The following is a 13,082-nucleotide window of genomic DNA, read 5'->3' as shown; positions in this document are numbered from 1 at the left end:
TGTCCTGCGTTCTACATTTTACTTCATAAACAGAAGTATCAGAAATATTTTAAGTACTAAATCAAAACAATTGATTAGGCAGAATGGTGCTGTTCATAATATTTTATTATTTCCTCACTTTTGATGTGTATGCAGTATTTAAAAGTAGCAGTTTGTCAGCAATGGAGCAGATTTAAACTACTTTGCACAGTATATTGTTGGGTAACTTGATCTATAACAATGTATCATTTTATAAACTGCTGAAAATGTTTATTATGTATAATCTTCATTTGCAAAGTAAGTACGGTTGTCAAAAGATTGTGGAATGAAAAACATTTTTCTTTGAAATGTAGTAGCCAAAAGGTATAAAGACTTCACACTTGTATAGCATAGCATGCACATTTTCAAGCAAAGTAAAAGCATCACAATATTGTATTTTACACAATGGGATACTTAAACAAAACCAGAGCCTTCATTGACGTGATGAGTTACAATTGGGCCTTACATGGAAAGACAAGTTGAAGGCTTTTTCAGACTGCTCATGTACATCTTCAAATGTTTGTTTTTCATTACAACTGATCCGTTGTGTCCTGAACAACTGTCTGATAGGGAGCAGCTCATCACACTGTCCTCTTAAGCTTGTTTATGGTATAGTGCTGTGTGCATGTGTGCGTGTTTTTAGTGTTGCATAATGATCTCTTTTCTCACCCTGTACAGATGTGACCACATGACTGTCAGATTTTAATCCCTGAACCAAACACACACACACACACAATATTTACCACAATACCAGGAAAACAAACCTATCTGCTGAGGACAACAAAACAGGCCAAAAAAAAAAAAAACAAAAACACAGAAAACAGGCTTGATGGGTTTATGGGGTTTTACTATTTACTTTCAGTCATTTTCCAAATTTTCAGTCATATATTTTCAGTGCTGTGTGTGTTGATGTCTCTTATCTTGCTGAACTTTATTATAACTGGGACTCATCATAATACACCACGTCTAAAATTCCAAATATAAACTGGTCATATACAGAAAAATCTGAGACTTTGTTTATGTGATGTTATTTCCCCCAAAGGTCTTTACAGTACCAGATATGCAATATATTTAGCATGACTGTACAAGACTGAAATTTAACAATTAACAAGACATCACTGCATTTGTTGAGTTTATTGTTGTAACCAAATTGGTCCAAAGTGCTGCCATAGCCTTTCAACAAGTCAGATCACAATGAAATGAAATTATGGAACATACAGGGGTCAGACTGCAGAAGAAAGCGGTTGTTATAACTCACACTTTCTGGCAGTGGCTCTTGTGTTATTTAATTTCTATATTCCACTGTCATGAGACAAACCAGTTTAACCCCTGCAATATAAAAAAATGACATGTTCTGTTCAAACCACTACTTAATCTCTGGTTCTGCCTGAACGCCATCTGAAAACAAACTGCAACCTATTTGCTTCAAACAGAACCAAGTCTAACCAACCACTAATAAAAGGCAGTTGTAACATGTTTACATTAAACTACTACAAGCCTGGATCTAAGCCATGTGTGCTTAACCAGAGCCTTTGAAGGATACAGTGCAGTTATTACAGTTTCCCAGGGAGCCTGGTTGGATCCACTGTGCTGCTCCAAGGCTGTCTGTGTAACGTATTTTTTAATTCTCTAAGAGCTGGCGCCTCACTGTTGCATGGTTACGTATTTGCAGCCAAAAGATTTCAGTCCTAGAAAAGAGGTAGCAAACAAACACCATATGGCACAAAGTGGCCAAACTCAGTCAGCGCCTCCGTGCTTTACAGACCTGGTCACAGACATCAACAGCACCTACAGGCAAACAATCGGGCTACAGTCTGTTACCATCCCTTCACAACCACTGACATCAATATTACAACCCAAGAAAATGTTTTGGTTTTTGTATCTTTTGTAACCTGACCACAAAGCACAAAAACACCCTGACTTGTTTAGAATGAGAAATACAGTACATTTATAAAAAATACAAAAAAGGACTTTACTTTTTTTAAACCATCAAGAGAAGCATTTTATAGTGACCAGAAATGAATAAAAATAACAAAAAGTTGTATGCAAATTTCAAATTTTTAAAAGTGTAGAATCTATTTACAACCATGTCAGAGAGCAAGGGGATATGAAAGCACAGAGTTGGAGGAGGATGTGATGAAAGATAAACCAGGGCAGTAAATTGTTTTTCATAAAAGAGGTGTTTTATTTTAGCCTACTGTTGGTCTGGAGTCAAAACTGACAAGCATTCAAAGAGTTCTCAGTCCTTCACGTGTCCAGGGATTAGTCCAAAGCGATGATGTCGTCATCATCGTCAGTGGCGGCAGCTGCTGCATTTGATTGGTCCATCCGCGGGCGCTTGTTGGAGGTCTCTCCAGTTTCTGCATCCGAGTGCTTTCTCTTCGTACTGCTGGTTGCTGCTGCAGCAGAGCTGGATGACGCCCCTTCCTCCTCATCAGAGTCAACAATCATGACGTCATCATCCTCTGCTGGAGCTGGAAGATGGTGGATGACAAGGTTGATATTCAAGATGAAACAGAAGCAGACTTTGTTTCTACCAAATACTGGAGCACTAATCCTCAGAACAAACAACTCTGCCCTTAAAGTTAAAGGAAGTTAAAAAATAGGGTTCTCCAAAGGTCAGTCTAGACTGGAAGATTCACAATAAAAGAAATGGTGAAACCTGCGCACACATTACAAATAGTCAGCCAAAGGTTTTTTGTGCCATTTAACAATAATAAACACTACTGATGCAAACTAATTAACAGTTTCAAACCTACAGCTCTATGCTGCAGTTTCAAGAAAACCTGAACCACCCACTGAGAAGGAAAACACCACAGCTAACAGGTCAGAACAGAAGATGTACTGCAGGCATGTATATGAGTCATGATTTCACATTCTTTTGGCAAAAGTCGAACGAAATTCTGTGTTTTTGCTGTAATGTACTACTGCGTGGCCTCATTAAGTGAATGAGGTGGCTGTGAGTTTAATCTAGAGCTGCACATATTTCTCCAGTTAATGACTTAGGCAGCCTATCTGCCAATCTTACCTGCTGCACCTACTTCTCTTTAGAATGCAAGAAGTTGTGTAAGATGTAAATGTTGTACAACTACTGAACGGCTACCCCTAGCAGAGAACCTACAGCCAGTGTGTCGTACCATTTTATCACATTATCCCTAGAAAAACAGACGTCACTGCAAATGATGAAAGCTTGTAAACACACTCCAGGGCAATGACACAGTACAGCACATTCCTGCTTGTGTATTGATTCATAGCACTAAACTAATCAGCAGCACTGTCATGTAAATCCAACAACAATCAGGAAATTTTCCCCTCCTGCTGACCTTTAGAAGAAGTGGATGGCTGGGCGGAGTCCTTGTTGCCGTTGGTAATGCTGTTAACCTCTTCCTGGTTATTCTGAGGGGGCGGAGCTTTATCTGGTGCCTCACCTACTACCTCAAATTCCACATCCCGCTCTAGTTCCTCACTGCCGATAAAGAAAGAGAGAAAGCAAGATGTATCATTTTCAGGTACACTCACTAGAGTGCCATCTTTTAAACAAAATATATGGGCATGTACAGCCCTACACAATGTACGGGGACAATCAAGGGACACACATGTGTAGGACGTTAATGAGTAGTGTGTAGTCTTGAAGGAAGTCATCAGCTTGCAGACGGCTGCCATTACGAATCCCAAAGTCATTGAGAAACTTGCTGTTGTTGGCTGTGAAAACAGGAAAGGCATTACACACATTGTAGTTGATTATCTTTTACAGCTGTATAAATTTATACTTGCATAGTTTGTTTATATTGGTAGTTCTCATATTTATATTTTTTTTTAACTACATATGTATATATTAATTTACTATTTAGGCTTGTTTTTTTTTTCTTTACTTGGGTTGTAAAAGAAGGCAATTTCCCTCAAAACTGTCTGAATCCAAATCCATATATAGTCATATATGGATTTGTTTCAATGTTTTTAGACCACAATACAGATGTGTATCTTATTAAGTGGTTTTTATGTGAATTTAGGAATTCTGGTTTGATGACATGAACTCTACCCCTAATCTAAGAAATAAATTCCACATACACATAGTTCAAATCACTCCAAATTTCGTGAGTGCCAAACTATTTTCTCAGTATCTCATCTGTGTAATAAGTGAAATAATAACAAATCCAATTGAAAACTACTCAAACTACTTAGATGGAAGGCACATGCTGCTCTAAAACAAAGGTTGTATTTCCTGAGAGGACTTAGGTTTGATTAAGTCGATCAAAAATTAATGCTATTCTCTTTTTTCCTTAGATCAGACAGTATTAGAGAGTGTTAAAAGGTATGGGATTACCGTTTGGTATGGTAATATATCAGTTCAGATGAAATCCCAAATTTTAAATTTTAAAGCCAAATTTTTCAGCTATGAAAATTATTGGTGTCAAAAACTGTCCTTATCTTCAGCCTATGTATAAACAAAATTAGATCAAGCAAGCACTATAAACAATGATAAATATTCACTTATTCCAACCTGTATGAAAGACCTTTAAACTACTCAATATATATAATTGTGAGTGAGATCTGCAATAATTCCTACATACTGTTCTGTGTAAAACATGTGCTGCTGATGTGTCCTTGTGACAAATATTGTAATGTCTAGAGTAAATTTCCGTTCAGGGACAAATAAAGTATATGTTATTTTCAATTTGATAAGACAGCCCTTGCAGTATAGAGTATGGATGCACAGCTCATGAATTATGTCAATAGAGATGCTACTGTCTGTAATTGAGTGCATGTGCATTTCAGCTATGGACTAATTGACAGATGCTATTAGAACGCCCTATCCTGTCCAAGTGTCACACATAATCTTCCGTCCATAAAAAAAAAAAAATAAAAAAAAAACAACAGCCAAATAATCAGTTTTTATCCTATTACTACCATAACATTGCTATTCCCATTCTCTCATCTTCCACACGTCTTCTGTGCTCTGTTCAGTCTGCTGCTCCTGTCCTATGCTTCTTGTTACCATCTATATTTCACTCTCCTCAGAGAACTCGTTAGAACTCCTAGTTCCATCACTTCCTACCTTCTGTCTCATCTTCTATCCATCTGTTCTAACTCCTTGTCCCTGTTGTCCCTTTAGTTTCAAGTAGCCTCTTATCGTGATCATAAGAGAAAAGAATTGTGAAAAATGATAGTAAAAACTGCTATCTTAAACTTTAATTTGTCTGTTTTTCCTTGCTCTTTACCTTCTGTCTCTCCTTCCTCTGAGGAGATCAGGATGGTTCCTTTTCCGTCTTCTATCTGAACATCTGGAGCCACCATGCCAAACCTTTCCTTCAGAATCTGAACATGCATACAGAAAACCCAAATCAGCAAAGCAACGATAAACATCTTCCCATAACATTTTGATTCAGATAGGTCGACAGTAATATTTATCATACAGCAGCAACCACCACATTTTCCCTAATGATTGTTGTATTGTAGTTTATAAGGCACATTAAATCTTCTCTCAGCCTATGTACCATATGTGCTGTTTCTCATTAACAGTACATTAACAGTAAGGGTATCTGGGAACAACGGACATCCACAGCAGAAGCTATGACTTGGAAAAATGTTTCTAGGTAAATGAAGTTAGTGTCCCACGAGCTGTCAAAAATCAGTTAAGTGGCGTGGAGCATTTTTGCATATAAATGACACCCATGTCACATTTACTGGGAGAGAGAGGGACATTCTCTCTCTCAGGCTCAGGGTAGTGTAGTGCTTTAGTGAAAAACATGCTTAGTATGTTACCCTGTCCTGCAGCGAAAGGACCGTGGTTTTGTGGACGTTCAACTTGACTGTGACTTCAGGTTTGCTGGCGCACACGTAACAGTTGGTGCTAGGTGGGTCCAGGATACATGGGACCAGCAGCTTCTTCCTGAGGTTGGGGCACTTGTTCAGGAAGATCTAGGGGATCAGACAGAGGCCAGTTTGAAATCTTGAAGTAGTTTCACTAGTTAAAATAGTTAAAATGCTAGTTAAAATAAACACTACTGCCACCTGCAATCTGCATGTAAGCAGTGTTTACAAGTTGCTTTTGTGAAATGGGCTCCAAGTGTCTTACTGCATCAAAAGCAAGAAATAACTGTAAATGTCACTTGCTTGACACTTCAGACACTTTTGTTTTCTGATTCCATTTAATAGAAATTGTAGGTGTCAAAGAGGCTTTCGATTTGGCAGAACAAACCGTGCGACAGGATTCCAGTTCTCCTGACAGTATTTTGAGCCCCTCCAGTACGATGAGTCCAGCAATGACAGCATTGGTTGTGGCAATAGCCGGGATGATATTTCCTGCCATGGCTGAAACAATCAAATCAACAAATAATTCATAATATGTATTACTCTATAATGGAAATCACAAACAAATTTAAAACCGTGTATGATATGTCCACTAAAATTAATTCTAACATGATCATTTGATTCCAATGCAACTAAATTCCTGTTGAAAACTGGAGACACTAAACTCACACTTCACGTCAAAGCGGCTCTTCATGTTCATGCTAAAGATGTGCATACGTAGGTTTGCTGCTGCCGTCACAAAGTCCATGGCTGGAGGGTCATCCTGACAGCGAGAGGAGGGAGACAAGGCATTAAACTCATATATGTACCTGGGTTTTACTGCCATTTCAAATCTCAAACATGAAGCTTAATGAAAACTGAAAGGCAAATATGTATCTATGCTCGTGTGTTTTCTGGTAGAATGCTTTCTTCATCAATATTATTCATCTCAGATGTTTTGTATTAAGTGTGCTAAGATTCCCTCTGTGTATTAGTTTATGGGTTACCTTGTCCCAGACCAACTCAGCACCTTCTCCCTTCTCCTGCAGCTGTAAGCGCAGGGTGTCCACACTGTGTTGGAACAGCTGGCAGTAACCCCAAACGCCCAGAACCTGCTGGTCCTTCAATCCCGAACCTGGAGTCTCCTCCTGAGGACATACTGAGCCACACAGAGATAATGCTCAACACGCTGATGAACAAATACACAGCCATGAAAAAGGCATACATGCAATGGCATTGCTGACATGTGGCTATTAGGAGCATTAACATATTTGTCACAAGTTTAAAATGTTAATACTATGTTAATGTAAAAATTTGCAAACTATGTAGAAAGTGGTGTTGCAACATACATAGGATTTTCAAAGACAAGAAAAAGAATCTTCCCATGCACACATCTTCCACTTGTACATAATTCAGTCAACCCTTTGACAAAGAACAACTGGTGTAACTGCCGAACTTGATTGTGTTTGTGAAGATGCAGTTAGACCAATAATATTCACCTACTGTACCCTAAAACTCAACAGGAGTGTTTTAAGATTTGGTCCTGGTTTAATGTCTCAGGAGTGGCTCTGTGTCCTTACCCTAACCATAACAAGGCAAAGCCTGGGTCCCAAACACCAACACAAATAAGATTAAAGCACACAGCTCTCACGGTGTATGTCTACATGAACCAATAAAACAGTTAAAAATGCTTCTGATATAAATATCTATCCGACATACCACTGTTCTCAAGCTGCTGCCAGTCCAGAGGTGTGGGAGCTTTCCTCTTCTTCCACAGTTTGTCCATGGTCAGCAGATACATGATGTCGTCTTTGAAAAGCTGGAAAGGACAGCCAATCATAACCAACCCTATTGTTCTTATGGTGGTGATAAATTAACACATTGCTTAACCTTATAAATGTAAAACAAAACATTTAAATGCAAAGTAAGTCGACCTTTTTACAACAGATGTAGTTCAACCATAATTTTTATACTTCAACAGCAGTTATGGGTCTGTATGTTGCTACCAATGACATGACTAAAGCCAGAGATGCAAAAGATGTAATCACCTGTATGCTTTTTCTTTAAACAAGGAAAGCTGGGATGCATGTTCTACCTGACATGTTGGTTTGCAGAGCTTCTCTTTACCATTTAGCCTTTGCTAAACAAAGCCGTCCAACACTACCCACTGTAAGAGCTGAGTAAGCACTCTACATCATTTAAACACAGCTTATAGACTACTAAAGTATATTACACTAAAATTTGTGAAAGAAAAACACAAGGACTGTCACAAATGACGGTGGTGACTCTACACAGCCCAGCAATCAACACAAAATGTACTTTAATTTTGCTGTTACACTGTTCTAATAGCAGAATTATAAATAATGATAAAAAATATGCAGTTCCAGACTTAGTATGCAAGCTTTAAAAACCTGTAGATACAACTTAATCACAAAATCTGCATCTGCAAAAGACAGACATGTTGGTTTTGTCTGACTCGTACCTTGTTGAAGAGTTTGATGGGGTCATATCTGGTAGAGCGGGCCCATTCTTTGGTGGAGATGCGTTTAATGTCCCCATCCTTTTCTGAGGCTGTGGCACGAGCTGCAGCCTCTTCTAAGTTCCCTGTATACAGAGCACAGAGGTTTCAAACGGTGTAGGGTGCTATCACCTGTTCTTGCTTAAAAACCCCTGTCACAAATGCAGTGAAAATAAGAGCTGAAGAGATACCCATTAGATCAAAAGGCCCAACAGAGAAGGTGAAAGATAAATTCATGCTCTCACTCACATGCAGCCTCTGGGTCTGCTGTGTCAGGAGATACCTCTTGATCTGCGTCTTCCTCTCCAAACAGCTGACTGTAGAGGCAACAGATAGACAATGACCACCATTGGAAGACAGCATACTGGCCTCAATTTTTCTAATAATATAATCACATATATTCTACATAGCTATTACTTTCAAATGGGACCAGGCCAATCTAAAGGGGATTTACTGTTAAATATGTTTGCACAGTGCAGCTGTGATTAAAAAATTAGTCTTACTTAAAGAGATACTTGGCCCAGACAATACAATGTATGGGCTCAGACGGTGTGTTTCTTATGGTACATCCTGGGAAGGTCTTCTGGGCAGGCTTAGGCTGGCACTCATAGCACTCTGTCATTCCCTGAGGAAGGAGATTGTGGATGGGTAAAAATAATAGAATAGTAGAGTATATATAGAATTGCAGAGGATATATAGAGAAAGTAAACCTTTCCTGGAGAGGATATTAATTGAACAGATTTTAATACAACCAAGAGGTACAGGTTGTAACATGCTCTACCTTTTTGATGACTGTGACTTGTCCCAGGTATCCTGCTGTGCCACTCTCTATCAGAGGGATATCAGCTGCCAGACACATCCTGTTCACATGGTTACGGGCCGCTACAAAGACAAAATGTGCTTCAAGTTTTCTCTGTTTTAAAGTGTGGGCAGTGGGGATTAATACAAAATATTTAAGGGTGTATGAGGGTACCTCTGTTATCCAGAGCATTCATCACCAGTATGAACTTCCTAAAGAACTCCACATTGTAGTCGGGGCTGTTGGAAAAATAAAACCACCATCATGGTCATGCAGATCACTCATTTCTATGTGAAAAGTACAGATAATGAATGAATGAAAGCAGTAAGTAAAAAACACTGACTTCATGATGCTGTCATGGTAGGCTGTGATGTTTGCACTAGGACAGAACTGCAATACACTCTCCTTGGCCACCTGCAAAAAGAAGCAAAGTAGGAAATGTACAATCACGTCACAGAAAATACACACGTTTCAATGTGTCAGATCAAACAAGACTCACAACAACCAGTAGCAGAGGTCAGTTTCGTGATGTGCACATACCTGTGCTTTTGACTTGCCAACATGCTTCTTCTGAAAGAGGAACTGACGGTTCAGGTTGCTGACATCAATTGTGTCCAGGTCAATCTGCCAGAATCAAAAGGATCCCAGTGTCAGTCACACCTATACACTGACATGTGGCAGCCAGGTCCATCTCTACCAGTGATTCACTCACTCACTCACTATTTGGAAATTTTGTCTCAATCAGTGTTGTATCTTTTGTCATGAGTGTTAAAAAGTGAAGGGCATCGGTGTAAAATCTGGGTCAAAAGGATCAATGAGTGTATTGGCAGAATGGAATAATTTCCTTATATGTATCAATATGACTCTATTGTTACAGCTCCCAAACTACCTTCCACCTCTTCTCTCATTTATCTACAATACAGAACCAAACCACTAGCATTTGCTGGACATATGTACATATTCATTTGGACAGTAGTCCAAACTCAACAAACACAAACATAAACATAACCTGCTGTATTTCATTCACTGCTCTTTGAGATTTCACACTATGGTTTATAACCAGTCTTTTACTTATCATTTTGTGACTTGCCTGACTGCAGATGTTGTTCTTGTATCTTGTTTTGTGTTCTGTTCTTCATGGAAGAACGTCACTTACTGATTAAGTTGCCACAGGTCATACATATAAATGAACTCTAATCCTACATGAATGTATCCTTTTTTTTAAATGTGGAACGATGTTACTCAGTGTGCAGCTGTCCAAGGGAGCCCTGGGAGCCAACCACAGTCGGAACAGCTCGGCTCTACCCATCTGATTGTTCGCTGTCGAAAACAACAACAGTGACAACATGTGCTGCTCAGACAGACGGAGCTGATGCTGGACCAGCTGTGTGTTGAACTGATTCAGCTAACCTAGCCGTCACATTACAATGGAGCAGTCCGAGCTAACTTAGCAACGTCAGTGGCGCCAAATGCAGCAGCGACATTGCCACGGCGGTGTTGCCATTTTCACTGCTCCATTAACCGTGTGTTTAGCTGGGCATGACTGATCTGTGGTCTGGGAAGTAACCGCGATCAACGTTCGGATGGTTTGCTTCTTTTAACGTAACGTCTGAGAAGTTAGACCGAGACCGCAGAGCTCCCGGTGCAGTCCGAGCAGCACAAAGACCTAGCATGGCAGCTAACACACACACACACACACACACACACATCAATGAAACGGACCACTTCGATGTTTTTGAAGCCGGTGAGGACGAGGTTCTTCAGTAGCTCGCAGCCGATCCCTCCCGCTCCCACCACTAAAACTTTGCTAGTGGAGAGAATATCGGCTAGCTCTTTTCGGAGGGAGCCCACCAGTTGGACCATGTTGATCAGCTAGAAACAGAACCAGAGCCTAGATCACCAGGAGGCTAGCAGCTAGCTTATGACGTCAAGACCGACACCCCGCCCACTTCCGGGTCAGCGCTCATTCTTCTTCTTCTGTAGTATTCTGAGACATTTGTTGTCTTAGCGTCCTCTTCAGGGTTGGATGTTGGACCTATCTTCCCTCATAGTTCCTGCATACTATTCATTTATAACTGAGCCAGTCCTCCTTTATCCAGATGTGAAGTTGTCCACAGCTGCCGCACACTCAAACTGCTTCCCTTTCTTGTTACTAGCTTTCAATGATTTACTTCACTGAATGAACTCTAATCCTACATTCTAATCCTACATGAATGTATCATTCACCTTGCAGTCACATTAATCTTGTCATTTGATCAGTTGTGAGCACGTCACTTCCAACTCATCCTCCCTCTACGGATTTGATTTGATTGAATCAACCCCTATGTTTCCTTTCAGACCTACAGAAACACACATATTTCTGTCCTATTTTCTTGTGATTTTTCTGGACTGCCTTGGAAACAACATGGATAAAATATCTTTAGGGACTGGGACGAAATGTTCTTATGGACACCGGAAAAACTGAATTGAGTTAGACAATATTAAATCATTTCCTGAGTGTCCATGCCAGAAGAAGTAGCATCTCCATCAGCTAGATCTCCAAAGAATTTAACAAACATTTAGATATATTTTGAGTTTTGTCTGATGGATCCACTGCTAGTAATATTACTTTACTACTACAGAGGGAAGTTGGAAGGATTTTGTCCATATTACCTCTCTCCACAACTTCATTGCTTTAACACATACATTCCGTTAACTAGTAAAGTTGAAGACCCCATAAACAGAATATATAGGACAGTATTCTACATGTCATTGACTATAGGCCCAGTGGTAACTCATTAACAGTTTTCCTATGACCTCTAGTAACCTCTCGCTGATTTTCTGTTGAAACTAATTCTGACATTTTTAGTACTCAGTTCATATCAATGTTGAAACAGACAGGATGGCCTACAGTTAAGACCCTCTCTATAAAACATGTTAGGGTGTTTTTTGTTTCTGATAAAATCCTGCGCGTGTGTGTCTGTATGTCTGCATCTTGACAGTAAAGCAAACAACAGCCGTTAATGACCCTTGGGGTCGATCACATTTCACCATCTATTTGGCAAACTCAAATCATGTATTAGTGACTAAGGACAAATACAGTAATAGACAATGTAGACATCTCTCAATAGTATTAGCAGGGATGTAAATGTTATAAATGTATTTTTTAACCATTATTTTAAGATAAAATAATGGAATATAAAATAAATGGTCCTGCCAAAAAATAATACCGCCAATAACATTTAACCCACTCTCTGTATACACACGCTGTGGTTAGTTAATGATTAACATTAAAATATTATTTAACCTCTTTAACCTATTAGTACCTGAGCTGTTTCTATATTATGTACTATTAAAAAAACCCTTGTAGTGTGTTTTCACATCAATCTATTTATCCACAGGAAATTATATAGTCAAGGTGAATGGTTTTGGAATAACTCTTGACAAATAAACACAAAGACAAATGTTTTTTTTTAAATTAGATTCTTAATTTCCAAGACCCCCCGTATAGGTTCTTGTAGCATCTATAAAGTATTTTAATACGTTGTAGCTTAAAGTAGCTTTGCTGTTTTTCCTGTGTGTACTTCACTGTGACAACCATACTGTCCATTGATAGAGCGCTCAAAAACAAACCACAATCAGTATACTGTCATATCTAAGTGGATGGGATTTTAGAACTGTTCCAGTGTGAACTCAATACATTTAAGCAAGTTACAATTTAAATGCAATATGAAACTGGGACACAGGAGCTTGGTTACATCATTGGATTTCCAGTTGAAGGTGAAGTCTAATTAAACAGTAAACGAGAACACATAATAATTATGTTATAAAGACTTATAACTAGTCTTTTGAAAAGCAATTTTTTAATATAAAGTGAAGAAACTAGTCCCACAGAGGTGGGAATATATTTATTGATCAAAAAGAGGTAAGACAGTATCTGACTGTGACAGCCACAGTTTAAACAAAGCTTTTGTAAAG

At 39.0% G+C, this 13,082-nt stretch overlaps 1 protein-coding gene across 1 annotated transcript; it reads right to left on the bottom strand.

Moving 5' to 3' along the window:
• Positions 1 to 920: 920 nt before the first annotated feature.
• Positions 921 to 11,057, bottom strand: uba2 (ubiquitin-like modifier activating enzyme 2). The gene is made up of 17 exons (XM_026312124.1): positions 10,848 to 11,057; positions 9,666 to 9,749; positions 9,469 to 9,539; positions 9,300 to 9,364; positions 9,108 to 9,208; positions 8,830 to 8,951; positions 8,576 to 8,643; positions 8,291 to 8,412; positions 7,528 to 7,627; positions 6,816 to 6,967; positions 6,499 to 6,592; positions 6,218 to 6,330; positions 5,782 to 5,937; positions 5,238 to 5,334; positions 3,615 to 3,720; positions 3,342 to 3,484; positions 921 to 2,492 (listed from the first exon to the last, which is right to left on the bottom strand). Exons 1-17 carry the CDS (start codon positions 10,986 to 10,988, stop codon positions 2,281 to 2,283), a joined length of 1,947 nt encoding a protein of 648 aa, XP_026167909.1. The 5' UTR covers positions 10,989 to 11,057; the 3' UTR covers positions 921 to 2,280.
• Between the last annotated feature and the right edge of the window lie 2,025 nt (positions 11,058 to 13,082).

This window comes from Mastacembelus armatus, chromosome 6 (genome assembly GCF_900324485.2).
Source record: "Mastacembelus armatus chromosome 6, fMasArm1.2, whole genome shotgun sequence".
NCBI classification, from domain to species: Eukaryota; Metazoa; Chordata; class Actinopteri; order Synbranchiformes; family Mastacembelidae; genus Mastacembelus; species Mastacembelus armatus.
This window is presented reverse-complemented; position numbering and strand designations above follow the sequence as displayed.

Excerpts from the sequence above, each read along its gene's own strand:
- uba2 (XM_026312124.1), bottom strand. The coding sequence starts at position 10,988 with ATGGTCCAACTGGTGGGCTCCCTCCGAAAAGAGCTAGCCGATATTCTC. Across the intron at positions 9,365-9,468 it reads TACCATGACAGCATCATGAA|CCCCGACTACAATGTGGAGT; the intron begins GTCAGTGTTTTT and ends TTTTTCCAACAG. Across the intron at positions 3,485-3,614 it reads CTCATTAACGTCCTACACAT|TGAGGAACTAGAGCGGGATG; the intron begins GTGTGTCCCTTG and ends CTTTATCGGCAG.